Source organism: Trachemys scripta, chromosome 3 (genome assembly GCF_013100865.1).
Source record: "Trachemys scripta elegans isolate TJP31775 chromosome 3, CAS_Tse_1.0, whole genome shotgun sequence".
Taxonomy (NCBI): Eukaryota; Metazoa; Chordata; order Testudines; family Emydidae; genus Trachemys; species Trachemys scripta.
In genome coordinates this window covers 74,154,617-74,179,529 of record NC_048300.1, presented here as the reverse complement: position 1 = coordinate 74,179,529, position 24,913 = coordinate 74,154,617, and the positions used below count along the sequence as shown (strand labels likewise).

Sequence of the window (24,913 nt, the reverse complement as noted above, 5' to 3'; positions counted from 1 at the left end):
CATAGATTAGGGATCCAATTTTATGGGGTTCCAGGGGTTTCTGTATAGATTATTTAGGTTAATTTTTCTATCTACCCAATGGGACTCAGTGCTCAGTCTAGAAGATACCATCAGAGGTGCTAAGTTTTTCAGTTCTCAAACTCTGGATTTGTGTCTCCAGATAACATGCTTATTAACAGCAAAAATGTTTTTCAATAATATATAAAGGTGAGAAATAACAGACCTCAACCCTATTGTCCCCCTGGAAATTTGTGTACGGAGAGTCAGTCCCTTACCTCTCTCTAAAAGTGCAAAGTTTCAAAAAGTTTAATGAATAGAAGATTGTTGGGGGCAGAATAGATCTGGACAAGGAGAAATCTGGAGATAAATGTGAGAAGGGAGGGACAGGCAGTAGAAACAAAAGTGAAACTGTTTGAGCAGCATATTCCAGAAGTCTGGAGGTATGAGTGTAGCTTTCATTGATCTGAGATCTACCATACCATTCTCACTAGGAGGAAAAACCTATAATGGCAGAAAGCTGTAAAAGAGACCCAGTTTGGGAATATTTTAATGAAGTTCCTCTACCTGTGGGTAAGACAGGAATACATGCAAAATGTAAAGAGTGCAACAAAGAAATGCAAGGCCTGGTTGCCCGAATGAAACAACATCATGAGAGGTGTTCCTTCTCAGGAGGAAGTTGCGTTGAAAGGAACATGTCTGAACATACAGGATCTTCAGGTTGGTAAACTTTTTTTATTTCATACTTCTTTCTTAAGGACTGCCTGTCTTCCTTCTGGACTATTCTTAAATGTTCATGTTTAAGCAAAAAATATAGTTGTTACTTTATGATACTAGCATTTTAGATGCAGTTGTAATAAAAAATAGCTGAAATAGGCATTTCTTTCTTCTACAATTTCACCATTAAAGTAGTACTGAGTATCAGTGAATGCAGTGAGTAGTACTAAATGAGCAGTATGGTAATAATAATTAAATAACTGCATTGACTTATTTTGTTTAGGAGAATCCATCCTCAACATACAGGATTCTGAAGACTATCCACCTTCAAGATGACCATTTTCTGTAGTTTCAGAGTTATCTGCACTTAATATAATAATAATATTGTTGTTTTAGTTAAATAAAACAATTTAAATGTCTGTCTGGTGGTGATCTCCTCCTAATACAGCATTGCAAGAAAATCCTCCAAATATTAATGATTAACCTGTTGAATTGGAGATAGTTCACCTCCCAATGACATCATAAATATCTGCTTCAGTTACCTTTGGTAAATGAAATAACCAAACAATCATTCATTTTCTGATATAGCTGTAAAACTAATCTGAAAAACTTTAAAAATTACTTTAAAATGTATAGTGTGTATCTTCTAAAAACAAAACCTACATCTATCTCTGAGTTGTGAAGAGAAGAATATGTATTAGGGTTATAACAACCAATGCGCTTTTATGTAGAAATCCATGATTAAATAGTCTTCCTGACTAGTGATTTAAATCAAATCCACCCTGGCACCGGGGCAGTTACACCTAACTGAGCTGACAGACCACTTAGCTGTTAACAGTCAGGTGGGGTACTCAGAAGATAGGGTTTTAGGCAATGTCAGGGAGCCAGTCCATCTTGAAGGGAAACTGCCCTTTTCCCATCTTCCTAACTAACCCTCATACCTGTGGTCCCCATATGTTCGCCGTTGCTTTGTGAGCCTACTCTCCAACCACCGATGAGGATTGGATACTGGTGATGGGGGAATGGAGGCAAGTGTGGCAAATGCAAGTCACAGGCCTAGCAACTCTCTCTCCTCTTAAAAGGGAGAGGAGGGACTACGTAGCTGTTCCTACTACCACACCATAGGAGAAGGTCCAGCAGCTGAAGCTGGCCAAGGAGGTTTTGGCAGCAAAGTGGGGCAATGCTGCCCATCCCTGGAGTCTCTAATTGAAAAGGCCTCAGAGAACCCACTCCCCCAACACACACACTTTCATCTCTCTCCCACTCCCAGCTGGACCACATTTACATTTCCTGTTTTAACTTTTTGTGGGCCCACTCCTCCAGCATGCATCTGGCCCTCTTCTTGAACCAACATTTGGTGTCCATGATTGTTTCTCTGTTGCCTGAGCAGTCAGGTCTTGCCTACTGGTGTTTTAACAGCCTCAGTTGAGGGGGTTGGACCTTAGCTGTGGGTAGGCTTAGGCCTGCCTGGTCCAATTACCACAACAGATACACACCTGACTTCCCCGAATGAGGTAAGGGTCCTGCAGCCGAGAGCCTCCTGTGCAACACCACTGTGATTCATCTCCTGAGCAGATCCATTCTGAGCACTGAAAGAGGGAGGAGTTTGGAGTGTGTTATGTACCGGTAATTAAAGACTGTATTCTCATGCATAAAGGGGCCAAGTTAAGGTTGCACAGGCAACCTTAATTCTGGCATGTGCTTGACTTTGCAATTTTAATGTTCTTTACACACACAGAAAGACACTAAATTTTATGTAAAGAAGGCTTGGATGTTTTGCTGTGGACTCCTTGTGTGCTCTTTCTGAGCCCTTCAGTCTATATCTCTTTTCAGTTGAGTGAGGTTAAATTCTTAGAGACCTCTTTTCTTAATCATACCTCACTTGCATGGTTTCTCTTTTATCTTTTTTTTTTTTTGGGGGGGTGGGTGTGGGGAAGGAGGAGACATGATGGGCAAAACCTGAGCCATTTCTAGTTTTAAAAAATAAAAATAAAAACCAACTTGAGGCTTTGTATCATAAATCAAAAAAGGGGCATACCCCTTTTATTCCTCATTACAGGTACTCTTACCCCTTCCTTTGAAGTCTACTTCTTTACCCCCGGTCTCCAAATCTGAACTCTCCAGCTCTGTCTAGCAGTGTATGCTTAGCCTAGGAGCTTTTAACTTTCTTTTGGAACAATAAGTTGGAAGTTGTGTAGATGGTGCCAAGTTGGTTACCATTCATTATTAAGAAAGAAATGGTGAAAATTGCATTGTCAACAGGGAATTCTTGCTAAGCATGATTGTGTAGAAGCTGCATATGTGGGAGAAAACTACATGTTACCCTGGCCTCCAATTGCTCTTTCTTGGTATGAAAGTTACCTAGTTCCTGAAAACACTATGATCTTGTTTGCAGTGAGCCATACCTGAAAATCTTGCATCGGATCTTCTCCACTGGGATGAGCCACAGCAGAAGCACTAGAATACATTGGTCACCTTTTTTGGAGTGTTTTTTATTCACCAGTATTAATGGCCACTTCACACTAATTTCTGATCCTTATTACCAGTAGAGTTGGGTGATTTTTCAGAAAAAGCTTAGAGTGGATACAGCCAACAGGATGTGTTGAGTTTGAAATTGCATTCTGTAGAAGACTGGGACATAGGAAGTCTGGCCTAGCAGTTACAGCTTGGCTGGGATCCACACATGAGGGTTGGTAGTCAGTGAGCAGGAGTCAGAGGAATTGCTAGAGCCAGGTTCAGTAAGCCAGGATCCGAGTCATATGCCAATTAGAGGTAGAACCAGTTTGGAGTCAGGAGGCAAGAGTCCGTTTCATAGTCAACCTGGGGTCGGGGATGAAGTGAGCTTTGAAGATGCAGCAAGCCAAAAGTCTGTGTGGTTGCCCAGCCAACTTCCTCAGGCGCCCTCCAAGATTAAATAGGGCATTTGGCCAATCGGAGAGCTGTAAGGTATTGTCACTCCTGGGTTCCTTGGGTGATACTTTCTCTGGCATCTGTGATCCATAGTGCTCCCTGGCAGTGGCTCCACATGACCTCCTAATAGCACAGTGGAACGTCAGCCATCCCAGGTTCTAGTCCACAAATTCTTACATTTTCACTTCCCTCTGTAGCCCCGCTGCTTGATTTTTGGTATAATGTGTGTTTAATACAAATATTGGAAGGAGTTGGTGTACCTGTGAGAACCTGTCTGTTTTTGAGGGAGAGGGTTGACAGTTGACTCTCAGAACTATAGAGATACATAATAGTGCATTGAAGATGTGTGATGTAATAAGTACTACAATATTAAATAATGTTAAGACTAGTGTGGAAAACAGGCATGTTGCATTTATACTTTCTGCTAAAATCTCCTGTAGTATGTTGAGGAAAAAAAATACTATAAATAACTTTTAGAACATTAAGACATGAGAGGAAGTAAACTGTTAATATAAGCTTCTAGTGGTGTTTGGTGGTCTGCCTGTGGCTATGTCTCAATCACAATGCATTTATTAAATTAAAAAGACACCCTGATGTTTTAGTACTATAATAAACCTGGCATTACACAGAACTAGGATTAAAAGACCTATTGATCTCACAGTCTTAGAATTTATTTCACCATCTGTTAAATCTTCAACATTGCAGAGCAATAGTTGGTATGCTAGTTAATGTTCTTTTTTGTAAGTAAATAATGCTTTGGTTTAGGCCTCAAATTTCGATTGGTCTTACTTTCCAACCGATAGTCTACTGTAAGAGTAACTGGATATTTATCATAACATTTTCCCTTTTTTTGAGGCGTGCGCGCACACACCAAGATGTCATTATTCACCTCTTTATGCCATGGTAATGGAGTCATTCATCTAACTGGTCAGAAATAATCCTAATATAAATGAAATTACCATAGGGAACACAAGTTAACTTTATGCAGATGGTATTAATGCTACTAGAGTTTCAAGAGGAAATCTTAACATTTGGCAGAACATCAGGATTTAAAAAAACTGGCAAATCAGAACTCCTGCACGTAAGTGTGTGCTCTGATCTATGGAAAGATATAAAAGAGAATTACAAATACAAATTGGTAACTATTTCTGTAAGATACCTGGGAATACACATTCCTAAAAGCTAGTAAGACTTATAATAATTATGCTCCATTGATTTAAGGGTATCAAGATGTATCTGGAAAATTGGTCAAAATACAAAATTTCATAGCTAGGCAAAATTGCATCAGTTAAGATGAATATCTTACCTTAAATTAACATCCTTTTCCAAACACCTCTGGTTCTAGTTCTGGGCAGTTTCTGATTAAACTAAATTGAGTAAATAAGAAATCCAGGGTTAAGCAGTGTAGTTTACAGAGACCATGGCAAAAACTATTGACACTATCAAACATTAAGCGCCATTTATAAAGCTAGTCAGATTAGAAACCTAATGTACTAGCTAATGCCAAACCCTAATAAGCAGCAGGTAGACACAGAATGATTTCATTTTGAGGGATCAAATTTACCCGATTCCCTGGTTAAAGAAATCTTTTATAGGCCAGAATCAATGTATAATCACCCTTTTATGAAAGCAATAGTAGAAACTTGGGATAACTTATTTAGAAAGCTAAGCCATTGCTCATAGTAGATAATATGGAATTTAACCCCAGCAAAAGCCTGGGAAGTTTTGATGTTTAGGAACTTATAGGTATATCAACTTGGCCGACTGTTTTGAAACCACACATTTTGATTGCTTGATGATACACAACTCAACAAAAGACACCAAAATTCCAATATATCAATACTAATAATTGAGAAATTTGCCAACCCACCCACGCAAAAAGGCAAACCTAAGCAGAAAACTGATAGAATTTGAAAAACTATTCACTACCTCTGTGAAATACAAAGGATTACTCTCCATTCTATATAAAGTAATCTCTAGCTAGCTTAGAGGAAATAGCTATGTTAATGAAAAGATGGAAAGTTGATGGATGCATAGAGACAAACTTTTGACTACTTATGAAGGGAGAAATCCCTTTAACAATAGCCAAAGTTAATATCAAAATTAAGATATTAAAATAAGGAAGGAGGAAAGTTTATTATGTAGAGTTTTGATAGGAAAATTTATAAACAGGTCATGCATCTAAATGTAAGAAAAGCGGAAATTTGTAGATAAACATGAGATGAAAGACTTTAACTGATACTATCAAGTAAAAAGAAAGGACACAGTAGAAAAACATCAACCACCATGTGATCAATGTCACTAAGTTTGAAGAAAGTGACTAGTAGCAGGACTTGTCAATACAGCTTAAGGGATTTCCATACACCAACTTAGTTGTATATTTGTATATAATACTAAGTTTATCTCTAGATTGCTGTTATAAAAGAATGGAGTTGTTAATTTTTTTTTTAATGCTGTTGCTGACTTGAACCAAATGCAAGGAGAAGAATCCTATAGATGCTCCTTATGCAACCAGGCCATGGCCCTGGGTAGCTACCTCAGTTAGTGGAGAAATCTGCTTTTTAAGAGTTGTTTTGTAGGCTTAATTCTTAAGAACAGTAAGGAAAATTCTGGGTGGGGGTGTTGTTCAGTTGTCCTCTTCAAAGTCGTATGAAAGTTGCTGAAGTGCTACAACTATCCACACATTAGCAATATAACTCATGATCCTCTAGGAAGAGGAAGATGGGGGTTGGAGGCCTGAGGAGCAAGAATTATGAAATGCCAACCATATTGTGAAAGAGATCTACATCTACCCTAAAAGATGATGTGGGAAACCCATAGAAAATGAGAGCGAAATGGGCATCCAATTATTAGACTAGTACCTGGAAAACTTAATCCTCCTTTCTTAATGCTATGGTTTTATTCCTACTGTGCCCTAACTTGTTATAGTAGTGATGGTGATTCAAATATTGCATGTTTCATATGTTTGATTTTTATTTAAGCTAGCTAGCTTTCTCTTATTTAAAATATTTGTATTTAAAATAATAAAATTGGAAGAGTGGTCTTCCTATCCAGAGCTTCTACTTGTTTAAGTATTAATAATGCCTTTTGATTTTTCAAATAAAATTAGGTGGCTGGTAGTGTTCTGATGGCAACAAGCTGATTTTAACCAGGAATTGTACAGCTGTAAATGAACTGTGGTCTGCCTTGCCTTATAATAAGCTCTTTCTACTCTGAAGAGTAGACCACAATATGCCTTGAGCTATATAATCGCTCTGGTGTCTGGCTTTTCCCAGAGTGACTGACAGAGCAGTAATAATACACAGTGCTGATTTTTTTTTTTTTTTTTTTTAAGACTGAACACATCTGGTAAAGACTTTAAAATCTAAAACTACTCTCCTTTTCCTTTCACTCTCCCTGAAATAAATTCCCAGTGCCCTTTAAGACATCTGTTTCAGACCTGTCAGTTTTCTATCTGTATGTTTTCCTTCAATGTCTGTCTCTTTTCCTCTATTTGATTGCTTGCCTCCTGCCTGGACAAGGTAGTGGCATGCTGTTGTGCATAAACTTGAGTTATATTAGTATGGCCTTTCAGAGGCTTTTCGTTCCTTGCCTTTATGCTATAGCTGTCAGCATTTTTCAAAAATAGGGAAATGGAGCAAGTACTCGTAACTAAACTATGCCAGTATCCCTGACTTTACTGACTCCTTAGAACAGCAAGATGGAGAGATGCAATGGTGTTTTTTCAAAAAATGGGTCACAGGAAATCTGTGCAAATAAAGGGAAAGATGAATGCTTTTCTGTACAGATGGTGTTCTCTTTCTCCTTGAATACAGTGTCTAGACAGCCTTACTGTTTAGGGTAGACTAGTCTAACAATTCAAATACTTGTCTAGGACAAGTGACTAAAATATGCTAAATTCTTCATATAATGTAGTGGTCCATCTAGATTTTATACTAATGCAGAGCTGTATATCTCATGATTAAATCAGTTATTAAACATTAAATGTTCTGTAAGCTGATTTTTAGGAAACCTGCTTATAACAGCAGAAGTAGCTGCCTAATGCATTAAAACCAACTATTCTCTCTGTTGGCATGTAATTCACTAAGGAGTAAGCAAAGTAAACAATGTTGCTATGGGTTTGGTATAGTAGGTGTCTAACAGCACTGCAGTAAAATTACTTAAGTGCAATATTACCTTTGAATAGTCTTCCCCATAGAAGTATTGAAATACTTAACCAGCAGACAACACTGTTCACTAAATGTACACAGCTGTAGGATATAGTCAGTATCTTGAAACTGCAGACTTGGTGGTGTGTTTTGGTTTGTTTTTTCCCCCAGCAGCTGTTTAGTTTGATCTGCTCCAAGAAAATCTCTTAGAAAATTAAAGCACCTTGTTGGAGAACTCTTAGCTCGTTTATCAGGAAATGTGAAAACTTACAGCACATAGCTGAAATGTGCTTGCTTGTCCCATTTGTTGAGTGGTACAAATAAGTTTGTTATAACTAGAGTCCTCTTAATGTGACTGAGGACCAATTTGAAAATTGTATTTGCACTTAAGTGTGTACCTACAGCTGTTACAGTGAACACAGAAATAGCTTATAATGAGAGGTAGGTGACTCTCATTTTTTTAATTTGTGCATGGTTTCATTGTCTTGTTTCTAGTCTATTGCACTTCATCTTGTGCATTAGGATGATGACTTTACTCTTAATCATAATATCAATCATAAGACATCTGTGTACCCTGGCAATTTTAATAGCCACCATATAGCATGGGGTTATTCAACAAACAGTGCTGCAGGTGAACAGCTCACTGAGCTGTTCAATGCAAAACAAAAGGGTACCTTCCATTCAGCCTAAAAGAAAAAAAGAATAGACACCCGACTTACATTTTGTGTCCATTGACTCCAGCAGATCATCACTTATTGCCTCTCAAACTGTCCTGGACCACTTTCCGCACAGTCAGCACTGGCCAGTGGTGGCATACATTGTCCTCAAACTCCTTGTTATTACCAGCGTCTCAAAAAAAACATCAGTAGCATACCACCAAATTCCAAAAACTTTGACTCTTTTACAAAGCTTATTATTGATGCTTCAAAGAAGAATATCACCCTTGGTTACAGGAACTTCTTTATGCCATCATGGAGTTGAGAGAGCAAAACGCTCCTAAGGGTATATGAAGCTACTGGTGACCTGGACTTAGCCACAGCTCTCCTGGAATTGATGATGGAGTCTACAACAGTGGTGCCCAATTTTATTACACAAGAGGGCCACGTAAACCTAAGCACAACCTTGTGTGGACCAAACAGATTCTACATATTTTAATAAGATTTAAAGTCACCTGTACTGATTTATATTTTAAGTTAAACTTGTTTAATATATATTTAGATAAACAATACTGTACGTAGGTTGTTTCTATTTACACACCTATGTAAACTAAAATTATATAAACATGGGGTTGTCTGTGGGTGAGGACTGGCCTGCCTCCCAAGTCCTCTGAAAGCGAGAGATCATTGTCCAGGATGGGTTGTAGATCACTGATGATGCATTGGAGAGGTTTTAGCTGAGGACTAGGTAACGGCCAGTGGAGTTCTGTTGGTTTCTTTCTTGGGCTTGTCTTGCAGCAGGAGGCTTCTGGGTACACTTCTGTCTCTGTTGATTTGTTTCCTTATTTCCTCGTATCATAGTTTTGAGAGTGCTTGGTGAAGATCTTGTAGATGTTGGTCTCTGTCTGAGGGGTTGGAGCAAATGCAGTTGTACCTCAGCGCTTGGCTGTAGACGATGGATCATGTGGTGTGTCCAGGATGGAAGCCAGAGGCATGAAGGTAGGCATAGCGGTTGATGGGTTTTCAGTATAGGGTGATGTTAATGTGACTGTCGCTTATTTGTACCGTGGTGTCTAGGAAGTGGACCTCCCATGTAGATTGGTCCAAGCTGATGTTGATGGTGGGGTGGAAGATGTTGAAATCGTGGTGGAATTCTTCCAGAGTCTCCTTCCCGTGGGTCCAGATGATGAAGATGTCATCAATGTAGCATAGGTAGAGAAGTGGCATGAGTGGACGAGAGCTGAGGAAGCATTGTTCCAGGTCAGCCATAAAAATGTTGGCACCATGTGGGTGCCCATAGCGGTGCCACTGGCCTGGAGGTATATATTGTCACCAAATTTGAAATAATTGTGTGTGAGGATAAAGTCACAGAGCTCAGCAACCAGTTGTGCTGTGGCATCATCAGGGATACTGTTCCTGACAGCTTGTATTCCATCTGTGTGTGGGATGTTTGTGTAGAGAGCCTCTACATCCATGGTGGCTAGGATGGTGTTTTCTGGGAGGTCACCAATGCATTTTAGTTTTCTCAGGAAATCAGTGGTGTCACGGAGATAGCTGGGAGTGCTGGTGGCATAGGGTCTGAGTAGAGAGTTCACATATCCGGACAGTACTTCAGTGAGAGTGCCAATTCCAGAGATGATGGGGCATCCAGGATTTCCAGGTTTGTGGCTCTTGGGTAGTAGATAGAATAACCCCGGTCGGGGCTCTAAGGGTATGTTGATTTGTTCCTGTGTTAGTGTAGGGAGTGTCCTGAGTAGATGGTGCAGTAAATCTAATGCTAATAAATCTCCTTTTTAGTATATTGCATTGAAGCAGGCTGCGGGCCCACCATGCTCTGGTGGGTCGTAGGTTGGGCACCCGGTCTACAAGATGACGACAATGGACAGCAACAGTGGAGGCCACAGACTTCATGTACTCAAGCTGTAAAGTGTGGACCCTTCTGTGAAGTGGTGCCATTACATGTGCGCATACCGCAAGTCACTGTTAGCAGCACTGCTAGCCACCTAATTCAGAAATTATTATAAGCTGACAAAACAAAAAGAGGCAAAAACACCTCTTACGGAATTCTGCCCACGAAGTGCCCGTTTGTCAAGTCTGTCAATCCTTTACAAGAACTGAGATTGATGCTGGCATTGACGGCATTCTTCCAGACTTCCTTAGATACTTGCAAACTGGATGGCAGCGCTACTTACTGTAGTCATCACCACCAGCAAACTCCCAACAGCTTCGTGACAATCATAGAATCGTAGGACTGGAAAGGACCTTGAGAGGTCATCTAAGCGAGTCCCCTGCACTCATGGCAGGACTAAATATTATCTAGACCATCCCTGACAGGCATTTGTCTAACCTGCTCTTAGAAATCTCAAATGATGGAGATTGCACAACCTCCCTAGGCAGTTTTTCAGTGGTTAATTACCCTGACAGGAAGTTTTTTTTTTTTTTCCTTATGTCCAACCTAAACCGCCCTTGCTTCAATTTAAGCCCCATTGCTTCTTGTCCTATCCTTAGAGGTTAACAAGATCAATTTACCTCCTTCCTCTTTGTAACAACCTTTTATGTACTTGAAAACTGTTATCATGTCCCCTCTTTTCTTCTCCAGACTAAACAAACCCATTTTTTTTCAATCTTCCCTCATAGGTCATGTTTTCTAGACTTTTAATCATTTTTGTTGCTCTTCTCTGGACTGTCTCCAATTTGTCCAAAACTTTCCTGAAAGGTGGCCCTCAGAACTAAACACAGTACTCCTGTTGAGGCCTAATCAGTGTGGAGTAGAGCAGAAGAATTATTCCTCGTGTCTTGCTTACAACACTCCTGCTAATACATCCCAGCATGTTTGCTTTTTTTACACATATTACACTGTTGACTCATATTTAGCTTGTGATCCACTATGAACCCCAGATCCCTTTCTGCAGTACTCCTTCCTAATTTCCCATTTTGTATGTATGCAACTGATTTGTTCTTTCCTGAGTGGAGTAAGTTGCATTTGTCTTTATTGAATTTCATCCTGTTTACTTCAGCTTGGTATCGTCCATAAACTTTAATTGTACTCTCTATGCCATTATCTAAACCAATGATGAAGATATTGAAAAGAATTCTGCGGGACCCTACGACCTTCTCGTAGCTCCATCTTAGTTGTATTTCCCTAGTGTGTTTATGAGGTCATGCGAGACAGTATCAAAAGCCTTACTAAAGTCAAGATGTGCCACATCTACTGCTTCCCCCATCCACAAGGCTTGTTAATCTGTCAAAGAAAGCTATTGGGTTGGTTTGCCTTTTTTTTTTTTTTTTTTTCTTGATAAATCCATGCTGACTGTTACTTATCACCTTATTATCTTCTAGGTGTTTGCAAATTGCTTAATTATTTGCTCCATTACCTTTCTGGATACTGAAATAAACTGACTGGGGTCCATAATTCCCCGGGTTGTCCTTATTTCCTTTTTTTTATAAATTGGTAGTATATTTGCTCTTTTCCAGTCCTCTGGAATCTCTCCTGTCTTTCCTGACTTTTCGAAGATAATCACTAATGGTCATATCTCCTCAATCAGCTCCTTAAGTATTTTAGGATGTATTTAAGCAGGTCCTGGTGACCTGAAGACATCTAATTTGTCTAAGTAATTTTTAACTTGTTCTTTCCATATTTTAGACTGATTCTTCATTTTCACTGTCCTTCACTATGTTAGATGTCCAGGCACTACTAACCTTTTGGTGAAAACTGAAATGAAGTCATTTAGTACTTCTGATATTTCCACACTTTCTGTTACTGTTTTCTCCCTCTCATTGAGTAATGGGCCTGCCCTGGGTCTTGCTCTTGCTTCTGATGCATTTGTAGAGTGTTTTCTTGTTACCCTTTGTCTCTAGCTAGTTTAATCTCATTTTGTGCCTCAGCCTTTCTAATTTTGTCCCTACACACTTATTTGTTTATAGTCATCGTTTGTAATTTGACCTAGTTTCCACTTTTTGTAGGACTTTTTTGGTTTGTTTTTTGAGTTTTAAGATCATTGAAAATCTCCTGGTTAAGCCAGGGTTGTCTCTTGCCATACTTCCTATCTTTCCTATGCATTGGGATAGTTTGCTCTTGTGCTCTTAATAATGTCTCTTTGAAAAACTGCCAACTCTCTTGAACAGGCTTCACCCTTAGACTTGCTTTCTATGGGATCTTACTTACCAAATCCTGGAGTCTGCCTTTTTGAAATCCATTATCTTTATTGGGCTCTTTTCCTCCTACCATTCTTTAGAATCTTGAACTCTATCATTTTATGATCACTTGCACCCTAGCTGCCATAAGCACTGACTCCGTGGGTGCTCCATGGGAAAAAATTAGTGGGTGCTCTGCACCCACCGGCAGCCAAGCTCCCCTTCCCTCGGCCCTACCTTCTCCTCCTCCCCCTCCCTGAGCGTGCCACATCCCTGCTCCCCTGCCTACCTCCCAGCGTTGCCCTCCCGGCCTGTTTGGCGGCGCTTAGCATGCTCGGGGGGTTGGGGGGAGGAGCAGGAACGTGGCGCGCTCAGGGGAGGAGGCAGGGCAGGGCCAGGGCAGGGATTTGGGGAAGGGTTTGGAATACTGGCAGGGAGGGGGCAGAGTTGGGAAAGGGTTGGAATGGGGGTGTGGAAGGGGTGGGAAGAGGCAGGGCAGGGGTGGGCCTCGTGGAAGGGATGGCGTGGGGGTGGAGCCAGAGGCAGAGGTGGGGGGTCGAGCACCCAGGGGAAAGAGAAGTCGGCGCCTATGCTAGCTGTCTTCCATTTTGGGTTTCAAATTCTCAACCAGTTCCTCCCTATTTGGTCGAAAACAAATTTTGAACAGCCTCTCCCCTAGTAGCTTTCTCCATTTTCTAAAATAAAAAATTGTTTCCAATACATTCCAAGAACCTGTTGGATAATCTGAGCCCTGCTGTGTTATTTTCCCAACAGATATCTGGGTAGTTGAAGTCCCCCATCACCACCAAGGTCATTGCCATTTTAAAACCTGGTGTGACTGGGGTCGTGGGGGGTTGGGGAGAGAAGGCAGCTGAGGTCACTCAATTAGGGTGATCTGCAAAGAATGAGGCAGATAATCCCCAAAACTGGTGGATATTTTCTATGTTTAAATTTACCAAGCCAGCACAAAACAGTTTCTTTATTACCTCACTGGCTGCCCAAAAACCAGCAACACAGTTCCCTTGAAGTAATCCAGCCTCGGGCCTCCAGCCAGGTACCCAAGTCAAATATGATGATTTTGAGAATCTTATTTCACCATATAAAAGAAAAGGTTCTACCAATCCCAAAGGATCAGACACATTATCTCCCAGGTTAATAAATATTCCAGATGTTATCCAAATACATGCTTACAGCCAATTACTATTAAGTAAACTAACATTTATTTAAAAAGAAGAGAGTATGGTTAAAAGATCAATATACATACAGACATGAGTTCAGTTGTTGAGGTTCAGATTTATAGCAGAGATGGTAAGCTTTATAGTTGCAAAGAGTGCTTGTAGATTTTAGTCCATAGGTTATAGTCCAATGTCCAATATCATAGTCAGGGCAGACTAGTCAGCACTGGGATCTCAATCTTGTATCTTAAGATTCTCCTGCATTGAAGCCTCAAGCAAATCTGAGATGACAGGATCAGGACCCATAGGTCTTTTTATACAGTTTTCTAGCAGCCTGTTTACCCATACAGTCCTCGGTAAACAATAAGTTTTTGATGTAACTTTCTGTTTCCTGAACACCACCAGTAATTAGTTACACAAATTAACATAGGGCAATTTATTCATTACAGTCTATTACAAACTTCAAAGAAACATATAGACAATGACTTATTTCACCCAAGATTCATCTAAATGTTAATATTCCCTTTTGATTTCTGAATTAATAATGATAGTGACAGACAGAAAATGTCTGTTTACATGGCTATCCTCTAAGATGCACACAATTAGTTATAACCTCTCATTCTTTAACAATACAGGTTTGCATTTCAAAGTTCTAGCCTATCTAGCCCTGAGTAGCCTTAATTACCATTTCTAACATGTTTCTACAGGCTGACTCTGGGTTAATTAGCCTGCAGGATGCTTAACCCTTTCTGGCCACGTGTTACACTCTTCATAAGATTCGTTGCAAGTATATAACAATGGTAGAAATAATGATTTGGATGATTATATTTTAATTACACAATGTCACACCTGGAAAACCATTCAATAACCCCAAAAGCTATTGCCCTATGTATGTTGTACAGAGGAGAGAGAAATTCCTGGCGCGAGCAATCCTGGCTAGGCAGATTATGGTTCCTCCAGCATAGGCAGGTTTCAGGGCAGGGCAAAGCTGCTGTGACCAGTTGTTTGCACTGACTACACATATTGAGGCCAGCTTTCAGCAGAAGCTTAAAACAGCTGCAACTTGTCATCAGCCTGTGACACTATCTGGCATAAGGGGCTCTGCTGAAGCGATCCAACCTCTTCAGTGCAACCAGATGTTTTGATGCACTAGGTCAGTGTTTTTGGACAGAACGTTCCATTTCCATCAGCAGTCAGGTTGGCAAAAAGCAGAGTCTGTACATTGGCCTCCCAAGGGATCAGTTTATTCCACGGCTAAGTACTGTGTACCTGTTCAGGGAAAAAGCTTGCATAGAGACCTGGTTGATATCCAACTAAATGTCTCAGACTTGTAACTGGTACCCTGAAGTCCATTGTACTGCCTTGGTTTCCAGTCCTCACAAACATCCTTCCTCCAACCAGCCAGTGAGAGAGGAATATGTTGCATAAGTACAAGAAAGCTGTTACTAACCACAGCTCCCACTCCATGACCTCACACTTTTTTTCACCTGCCTCACACTTGTCTTAAGCCCCTCTGACCATTCAGAGCATCTAGAGAAGCTCTTCTGTTATCAGCTTCAACCCTGGCAGATGCAATGGGCAGGCTCTGACATAAATAACATACATCATGAAGATGATCCTGGTTTCTTTAAATCTCTCGTGGTTTCTTGCTCTGCTAAAGACAATAGATGACTATCAGCCGTATTGGGACGTTACATGGATTGCGTGCACCTGCTGCACTAAAGAAGAATCAAGTATTTGCCACAGCATGAATGCGGAGACCTCCAAACTGTCAAACACTGTGAACCAAGTGCCTCACCTTTTCATTTACAGGAGCTATAGCATCTCCTGAAGCCCTCAAATGGATTTCAGACCTTTCGATTAACTTGTAAATGTTCCTATTTCAATATGAAAGATGATTACTTTTGTGAACTGCTCTGAAGGAAACTCATCTGTATGCTATTCTTCAGGTTCTGCAGTGTGAGTACCATGGTAGCTTTTAGCTGCTGCTGTTTTGAAGTTTGGGACCAGAAGGACGTTTACTTTCCCGTATCTTTGCACAGGATGGAGAGAGAACTCCTCTCTTTGCTCCCTAGAACCCTCAACATGGATATGGGGCACTATGTTTAGTGCTTTACCCCTGTGCTCATCAACAGGTTCCAGAGATAGTTTGGAGGAGAGCAAACCCCCCTGAAGGGTAGATTACCTTGAGTAAGACCCCTACCACAGAACAGGTCAAGAAGCCAAGAGACAGTGGATTTGGAGGGGAAAGTAGAAGCCTCTCTCCTCTGAATTTAAAAAAAATAAATAAATCCATGAAACAGCCAGGTGGGGAAGGGGAGGCAGCACCCCTCACTGGTCTCCCCCAGCAGAGAAGAGGCAGAGTGAGGACTGGAAGGGACCTGATTCCTTGTGTGTGTGTGAAGGAGCAGGGGACAGGAGGTAATGGGGATTCCTAGTCTCCTGAAGAGAGAGGACTGTGGGAGTAGCTAGGCTGAGACAGGGAAGCAGGGTTGCTTACCCTGTTCCCTTAAGGAAACTTGGACCATGTGAGTTGAGTTTGGAAGAGGCATGCTGTAGGGATCCTCAGACCAACTCCCCCACAAAATCTGTGACCTGGAGCAGATAAACTGAAAAGACAGCACAGATTGCCCTCTGCCTGCTGGGAAGACAACTGAGATCGCCCCCCACCAGCACAGGCTAGCCTGGGAGGGCTGGTAGGCACAGTGAACTTTGTCATACCCAACATCCTCCCATCTTCCATGGGAGTAAAAGAGCCAAGAGCAGCTGTGTCTTTAAAGAAAAGGGTGGCTGATCTTTGCCTCCTGGGAGTGCATGCACAGCAAGGGGCTTTGACCCCCTCATGTGCAAATTCCCAGTGCCCCATGCTGTTCATACTCCCTGGTCTGGGTAGGTCCTTCACAGAGCAGTTGGAGAGATGCTCTTTAACTTAAAGAACGAGGAGTACTTGTGGCACCTTAGAGACTAACAAATTTATTTGAGCATAAGCTTTCGTGGGCTAGAACCCACCTCATCGGATGCATGCAGTGGAAAATATAGTAGGAAGATATATATACACACACACACAACATGAAAAAATGAGTGTTGCCATACCAACTCTAATGAGACTAATCAATTAAGGTGGGTTATTATCAGCAGGAGAAAAAAAACTTTTGTAATGATAATCAGGATGGCCCATTTCAAACAGTTGACAAGAAGGTTTGAGTAACAGTAGTGGAAAAATTAGCATGGGGAAATAGTTTTTACTTTGTGTAATGACCCATCCACTCCCAGTTTTTATTCAAGCCTTATTTAATGGTATCCAATTTGCAAATTAATTCCAGTTCTGCAGTTTCTTGTTGGAGTCTGTTTTGAAGCTTTTTTGTTGGAGAATTGCGACTTTTAGGTCTGTAATTGAGTTCCCAGGGAGGTTGAAGTGTTCTCCGACTGGTTTTTGAATGTTATAATTCTTGACGTCTGATTTGTGTCCATTTATTCTTTTGCATAGAGACTGTCCGGTTTGGCCAGTGTACATGGCAAAGGGGCATTGCTGGCACATGATGGCATATATCACGTTGGTAGATGTGCAGGTGAACAAGCCTCTGATGGTGTGGCTGATGTGATTAGGTCCTATGATGACGTCCCTTGAATAGATATGTAGACAGAGTTGGCAACGAGCTTTGTTGCAGGGATAGGTTCCTGAGTTAGTGTTTTTGTTGTGTGGTGTATGGTTGCTGGTGAGTATTTGCTTCAGGTTGGGGGGTTTCTGTAAGCGAGGACTGGCCTGTCTCCCAAGATCTGTGAGAGTGAGGGATCATCCTTTAGGATAGGTTGTAGATCCTCGATGATGCGCTGGAGAGGTTTTAGTTGGGGGCTGAAGGTGATGGCTAGTGGCGTTCTGTTACTTTGTTGGGCCTGTCCTGGAGTAGGTATTCTTCTGGCTCTGTCAATCTGTTTTTTCACTTCAGCAGGTGAGTATTTGCTCCAATCCCTCAGACAGAGACAAACACCTACAAGATCTCTATCAAGCATTCTTAAAACTACAGATTCACAGACTAACACAGCTATCACTCTGAAATCTTTAACTTAAACAGTCAAACTTTAAAACACTTGCAGGATGCTCAGAGGTTGGTCGTTGTCCCCAAAACTAATTTAGTCATGTGAAATTAATCTGTTTCAAGTTCTTTAATTTTGCTCTGCAAGGAACAGGGTAAAAACCGTCTGAAACCTGACTCTGGCATGCCCAGCTTTGTGGTTTGTATAAAGCTATTTTCCCAGGAACTCTTAGTAAGAGCTGTATTTACAGAGATGCTTGACTTAATATGATTTTGAAATTGTTCCATCAGGAAGCTGAGCTCAGGATAACCTGAACTCTATGTTCGTATTAAGATATCTGTTTTAGTGTTCTCCCTAATTGATCTGGCAGTTGCTATTCATTCCAAAAAATATATAGGTATATGCATATTAATATGCATTAAACTAATTAAAATTTAATTTTTCCTACTTTGTGTTGAAACAGATGTTAGAATGATTATTAGCTTAGCTCCTCTAAAAGTGAAATTTGGACTCTAAATCTTCTGTCTTTCATCTTTCTCAGAAAAAGGTGATTGCTTGCCCTATTTTGGTTAATTAATTCTGAGAATCAAGTATTACTATTAGTGGTTTTTGGGAGCGATTTCCAGAACAAATAGTTTGATAAAACTTCTGAAAAAAATTTCCCTTCTGTTCAAAATGTGTATTAAGGATCTCTTTGGTATTGGTCAGACTATTTCTGCTGCCCAGTTGCTTACCTTTCTGTTGCCAACGAACCTCATTGAACTAGTTAGTGGATTTCCAATGCGATGCAGAAACGGAAATAAGTCAAATTCCACTTTTGTTGTCCTGAGTGGAATACAGACTACTATGATGGCAGTTAGCCCAGGAGAAAAATAAGACTGGTATATTGTGGGAGGACCAGCTGCAAATAAAGGGATGATCAATAAATAAAACATGAGATCTGTGCACTAGCAGATCAGATGTTTGATAGTTAAATGATTGATCTGACTCTGAAACCTTGTTTTATAACTCGTTACATATCCCAAAAAAGTCCTTAATGTTGACAAATTTAGGTTTATAAAATTTGTCAGTTGCTGTCAGATTTATATAAACTACAGACTTGCAGTCTGCCCTTCATCCACCATGGTCAACTATAAACTGTTTTACCAATTTAATTACAGCGATGTCTAAATATAACTTACTGTAACTGATAGCAATATGTAGTGTAGCATTGTTTCTAGATAGCACCATGAGATGTTTAACGTAAGGCCACTGATATGACTAAGCAAGATGCTGCTTATTCTATATGTTATGGAAGCCGTCCACCTTTTCCCACTTCCAGCAGTACTTAAGTTGGCAGATTATAGTAGCTTAAGTCAAAACTCATTGGGGACATTGTTACTGATCAACTTTTGTTCTTATTGAACCAGTTGTTCTTATAGTGGTGGGTGGTAATTGTTAGAAATAGAGGCATGGAATTATTGTACAGGTATTTGACTTTTTGTCTATTTGATCTTATGGAATTTCCTTCCTCAATATTTAAACCTTTTTTTAACAGGTAAACAAGTGAGAACCAAACTGTCACAGGCCTTTAATCACTGGCTGAATGTTCCAGACGATAAAATACAGGTACCAGTCACTTTCTCTTTATTGGTTAAAAGAGGAGGTATTTTTAAAACTATAAGAGATACAGATGACGGATTCCCTTAGTTTAGATAGCATCGAATACTGATAAATCCCGAACTCTTCCATTTATTTTTTGCCGAAGGTGGCTTGGTTTGTTGGAAAGTAGTTTCCTATGCCTTGCAGCCTTGTGAATTTAATGTTCATAAAAAGGAAAACATCTGCTTATTAACATTACTCAAAATGTTACTTTTTTGTGTGTAACGTGTTTCTCCAAAATGTGTATTTAACCTGTTTATCTTTAAAGGTTGTAATTGAACAGCTATCACTGTCCTCCTCTCGATCCCTTAACACAGCACTTTCAGTGACCTGTCTGAGAAACTAGCCAATTGCTCTGCAAATCATTAAGCACAGTGGGGTTGGGAAAGGGCCATTTATTGCTTGATATTTCCCATGTCAAAATCACAAGCCAACGGCTGTATGAAGTCTTCAATAACTAATCAGTTGTTTGTTGTGTGCCAGTTTTGAGCAAAGCATCTAGATGATGATCATGTTGCCTCTCAGTGCAGAGATGGATGGTTACCAGCACACCCTAGTCAGACGCACTGAACCAGGGATCAGGGTTCTTCCACCTAATATTCAGTTCCTGGCAGGTGTCACTTCTGACTACATGTCAGGAACCCTCAGTGTCTGGCTGTGTGCCCCCACCATGTGGCTCTGTCAAGTCAAACATTCTTTTCAGAAATCTAGTCTGCAGTGCATTTTTTTTCTAAATTAACTACATCTAAGGTATAAAAGCTGCTTCTCGCCAAATATTATCTGACGAGATCAATTCTCCAACTCTTATTTCTGACACTCTTATCCAGCCAGTCCATACGTTGATTTCATTAGTGATCATAGAATCATAGAATATCAGAGTTGGAAGGGACCTCAAGAGGTCATCTAGTCCAACCCCCTGCTCAAAGCAGGACCAATTCCCAGTTAAATCATCCCAGCCAGGGCTTTGTCAAGCCGGGCCTTAAAAACCTCCAAGGAAGGAGACTCCACCACCTCCCTAGGTAACGCATTCCAGTGTTTCACCACCCTCCTAGTGAAATAGTTTTTCCTGATATCCAACCTGGACCTCCCCCACTGCAACTTGAGACCATTGCTCCTTGTTCTGTCATCTGCCACCACTGAGAACAGCCGAGCTCCATCCTCTTTGGAACCCCCCTTCAGGTAGTTGAAGGCTGCTATCAAATCCCCCCTCATTCTTCTCTTCTGGAGACTAAACAATCCCAGTTCTCTCAGCCTCTCCTCATAAGTCATGTGCTCCAGACCCCTAATCATTTTTGTTGCCCTCCGCTGGACTCTTTCCAATTTTTCCACATCCTTCTTGTAGTGTGGGGCCCAAAACTGGACACAGTATTCCAGATGAAGCCTCACCAATGTCGAATAAAGGGGAACAATCACGTTCCTCGATCTGCTGGCAATGCCCCTACTTATACAGCCCAAAATGCCGTTAGCCTTCTTGGCAACAAGAGCACACTGTTGACTCATATCCAGCTTCTCGTCCACTGTGACCCCTAGGTCCTTTTCAGCAGAACTGCTACCTAGCCATTCGGTCCCTAGTCTGTAGCGGTGCATGGGATTCTTCCGTCCTAAGTGCAGGACTCTGCACTTGTCCTTGTTGAACCTCATCAGGTTTTTTTCTGCCCAATCCTCTAATTTGTCTAGGTCCCTCTGTATCCGATCCCTACCCTCTAGTGTATCTACCACGCCTCCTAGTTTAGTGTCATCTGCAAAACAGACAAACTCATTTGCTGAGAGTGCAGTCCACACCATCCTCCAGATCATTAATAAAGATATTAAACAAAACCGGCCCCAGGACCGACCCTTGGGGCACTCCACTTGAAACCGGCTGCCAACTAGACATGGAGCCATTGAGTACAGGAGTACCATACTCCTGTACTTCAATATTGAGGTTCTTGTTAGGCCTGTCAAGCGATTAAAAAAATTAATCGCACTGTTAAGCAATAATAGAATACCATTTATTTAAATATTTTGGATGTTTGCTACAGTTTCAAATATACTGATTTCAATTACAAAACAGAATACAAAGTGTACAGTGCTCACTTTATATTTTTATTGCAAATATTTGCACTGTAATACTATTTATTTTATTTTTCAGTTTACCTACAAGTATTCAAAAATAAAACAATGTAAAACATAAATTCACTCAGTCCTACTTATTGTTCAGCCAATTGCTCAAACAAGTTTGTGTACATTTACAGGAGATAACGCTGCCTGCTTTTTCTTTAGTGTCACCTGAAAGTGAGAACAGGCATTCGCAGGTCACTGTTGTAACCAGGGTCGTAAGATATTTGTGTCAGATGTGGTAAAGATTCATATGTCCCTTCAGGCTTCGACCACCATTCTGAGGACATGCATCCATGCTGATGACTGTTTCTGCTCAATAACAATCTAAAACAGTTCAGACCGAAGCATGTTCATTTTCATCATCTGAGTCCGATGCCTCTGGCAGAAGATTGATTTTCTTTTTTGGTGGTTCGGGTTCTGTAAGTTCCTCATCAGAGTGTTGTTTTTATAAGACTTCTGAAAGCAAGCTCTACACCTCGTCCCTCTCAGATTTTGGAAGGCACTTCAGATTCTTAAACCTTGGGTCAAATGATGTAGCTATCTTTAGAAATCTCACATTGGTACCTTCTTTGCGTTTTGTCAAATTTGCAGTGAAATTCTTAAAACGAACATGTGCTGGGTCATCATCAGAGACTGCTGTAACACACAATATATGGCAGAATGCAGGTAAAACAGAGCAGGTGACATACAGTTCTCTCCCAAGGAGTTCAGTCACACATTTAATTCATTTTTTTTTTTTTTTTTTTAACATGCATCAGTATGGAAGCATGTCCTCTGGAATGGTGGCTGAAGCATGAAGGGGCATATGACTGTTTAGCATATCTGGCATGTAAATACTGTACCTTGCAATGCTGGCTACAAAAGTGCTATGCAAACACCTGTTCTCACTTTAAGGTGACATTGTAAATGAGAAGTGGGTAACATTAGCTCCCGTAAATGTAAACAAACTTGTTTGTCTTAGCGATTGGCTAAACAAGTAGTAGTACTGAGTGGACTTGTAGGCTCTAAAGTTTTACATTGTTTTGGTTTTGAGTGCAATTATGTAACCAAAAAACTCTACATTTGTAAATTGCTTTTTCATGATAAAGAAATTGCACTACAGTACTTGTATGAGGTGAATTGAAAAATACTATTTCTTTGTATTTTTATTACAAATATTTGCACGGTAAAAATGATAAAAGTGAGCACTTTACATTTTGTATTCTATGTTGTAATTGAAATCAATATATTTGAAAATGTAGAAAAACATCCAAAATATTTAATAAATTTCTATTGGTATTCTATTGTTTAGCAGTGCGATTAAAACTGCGATTTATCTCAATTTTTTAATCGCAGTAATTTTTTTTTTTTTTTTTTTTTTTAGTTAATCACGTAAGTTAACTGTGATTAATCAACAGTCCTAGTTCCTATGCACTGTGTGGATAAAGAAGTCTGTCCCTAAATGCCACCCTCAGAACCACCAGAAACAGAGTAAAGTTTGGTTGGGTGACCTGAACTGTGTATTTGCCTACCTTCAGAGACAGCACATCTGAAGCGTAATCTTTATTTTCTTTTCCATTTTCCTGTGATGATATAAAAGCATGGCAGTATTCTTGTTTTCTGAAACAATATTTGTTTCCATTCAAAGTTAACAAAGGCTGTATTAGCTCTATCAACATCCTTGGATTTTAAATGTTTAACTTAATCAGTGATTGTTCCTGTAGGCCCCTCAAGCAGTGCAGGGATTCCAGTGAAGTACTGAAGCAATGCAGGAATAGGCCACATTCCTTCTGAGAAAACCTCTCTCTTCCATGTGGCTTCCTTTTCCCATTTCCCAATACTACTTGTGCCCAGGTGGCTTCATCACATTCGTTCACTTCAGACCCACATACACTTTGTCTAGTTCCTGTCAGCTACTCTTTTCCACGCTTCATGAGCATCTACCCATGGGCCATCCATGTTTTGAAAAGTACATTAAAATGTATAACTTTAAAATGTGTAGTATACTTTTTGTGCATATAGACACACACACACATTTTTTTATTATTGTGATAACATCCTGAAATGTTATCACAAAACCTGCAAATACCATCTTAAAATTTAGGAAAGGCTAAGACTCCTTAATAGAATGTGGTTCACAGAAACTTCAAATCAGTGAGATCTAGCCAAAAAACTTAATGAACAACAATGTATGAGTGAAATAAAACTACAACACAAACTTCTGAATGACTTTATACCAAACTTTCCAGAGAGTCTATAGTGGGATGATACAGTACATGAAATATCAGGGAATCGTTTGTTTTTTTGTTTTTTGTTTTTTTTTTCCTTTAAGGGGTAGGTTTGAAAATCATGCTTAGAATGGAAAGCTGGCTTCAGCCTTAACTATGGAGCAGCTGCTGCCTCTCTGTAATTCATTGTGACTTTAACTGCATGAAGCCTTGTAATATGGGGCAGTCTGCAGCATTCAGCTCTTTCTATTAAGCATTTCTTTCTTTGGCTCCAGTAAGGGATCCTACGAGGCTAACTTCTCAGATCACTGCAGTCTTCAATCTCCTGACTGTTGACCTCTCACCTAACTTAACTATCACTTTTAAGCCACTGACAATCAAATTACATACCATCTGACACCTTTATGTTCTTCACTGGCACCACACTGGCTGTTTTGACTAAATGAATCCACAAATTTATTTGATTTCTTTACCAGGCAGCTAAATGTCAGAATCACTTCAGAGCAAAAGAAGCACCATCAAACAACTGTTCCCTTACTTAAAGTTTTGACAGCAAATATCATCCTTGTTCACGAATGCTGCATCTTGCATCTCCAAGTCTACATATCACCCACCACCTTTGCACCATTGCTTGTGAACACTGCTACACTATCTCTACTGGTTAGGATGGATGAACATTTCTATTAGTCTCTTCTAGACGATTGCTTCCCCACATCCTAGTTGTCTGATTTCAGAATATGCAAAATTATGTTCTTCTTTCTCTCTAGTACAAAGAAACACTTCCACACTACCCAATCCTGTCAATTCCACTGTCTCCTTATTTATGCCAGGATCCAGTTGAAAGCTGCTGCTTTTTGGCCTGGTCTACACTATGACTTTAATTCGGATTTAGCAGCGTTAAATCGAATTAACCCTGCACCCGTCCACACAACAAAGCCATTTATTTCAAAATAAAGGGCTCTTAAAATCGATTTCTGTACTCCACCCCGACGAGCGGAGTAGTGCCAAAATCGATATTGTCATTTTGAATTAGGGTTAATGAGGCCGCAATTCGATGGTATTGGCCTCCGGGAGCTATCCCACAATGCACCATTGTGACCGCTCTGGACAGCAATCTGAACTCGGATGCACTGGCCAGGTAGACAGGAAAAGCCCCGCGAACATTTGAATTTTATTTCCTGTTTGCCCAGCGT

General features: G+C 40.3%; 2 protein-coding genes across 7 annotated transcripts in view; both read left to right on the top strand.

Moving 5' to 3' along the window:
• Window positions 1–24,913, top strand: part of GGPS1 (geranylgeranyl diphosphate synthase 1) — a 60,272-nt gene that overhangs the window by 30,017 nt on the left and 5,342 nt on the right. For all 6 annotated transcript variants that reach the window (XM_034765081.1, XM_034765076.1, XM_034765077.1 and 3 more), the window contains one exon: window positions 19,310–19,380. In XM_034765081.1, the coding sequence (XP_034620972.1) occupies window positions 19,310–19,380 (71 nt within the window). The remainder of the gene's footprint in view (window positions 1–19,309; window positions 19,381–24,913) is intronic.
• TBCE (tubulin folding cofactor E) overlaps window positions 19,329–24,913 on the top strand; it is a 97,779-nt gene continuing 92,194 nt past the window's right edge. The window contains exon 1 of the mRNA XM_034765072.1: window positions 19,329–19,380. The gene's annotated coding sequence lies outside the window, so the exon portion shown is untranslated. The remainder of the gene's footprint in view (window positions 19,381–24,913) is intronic.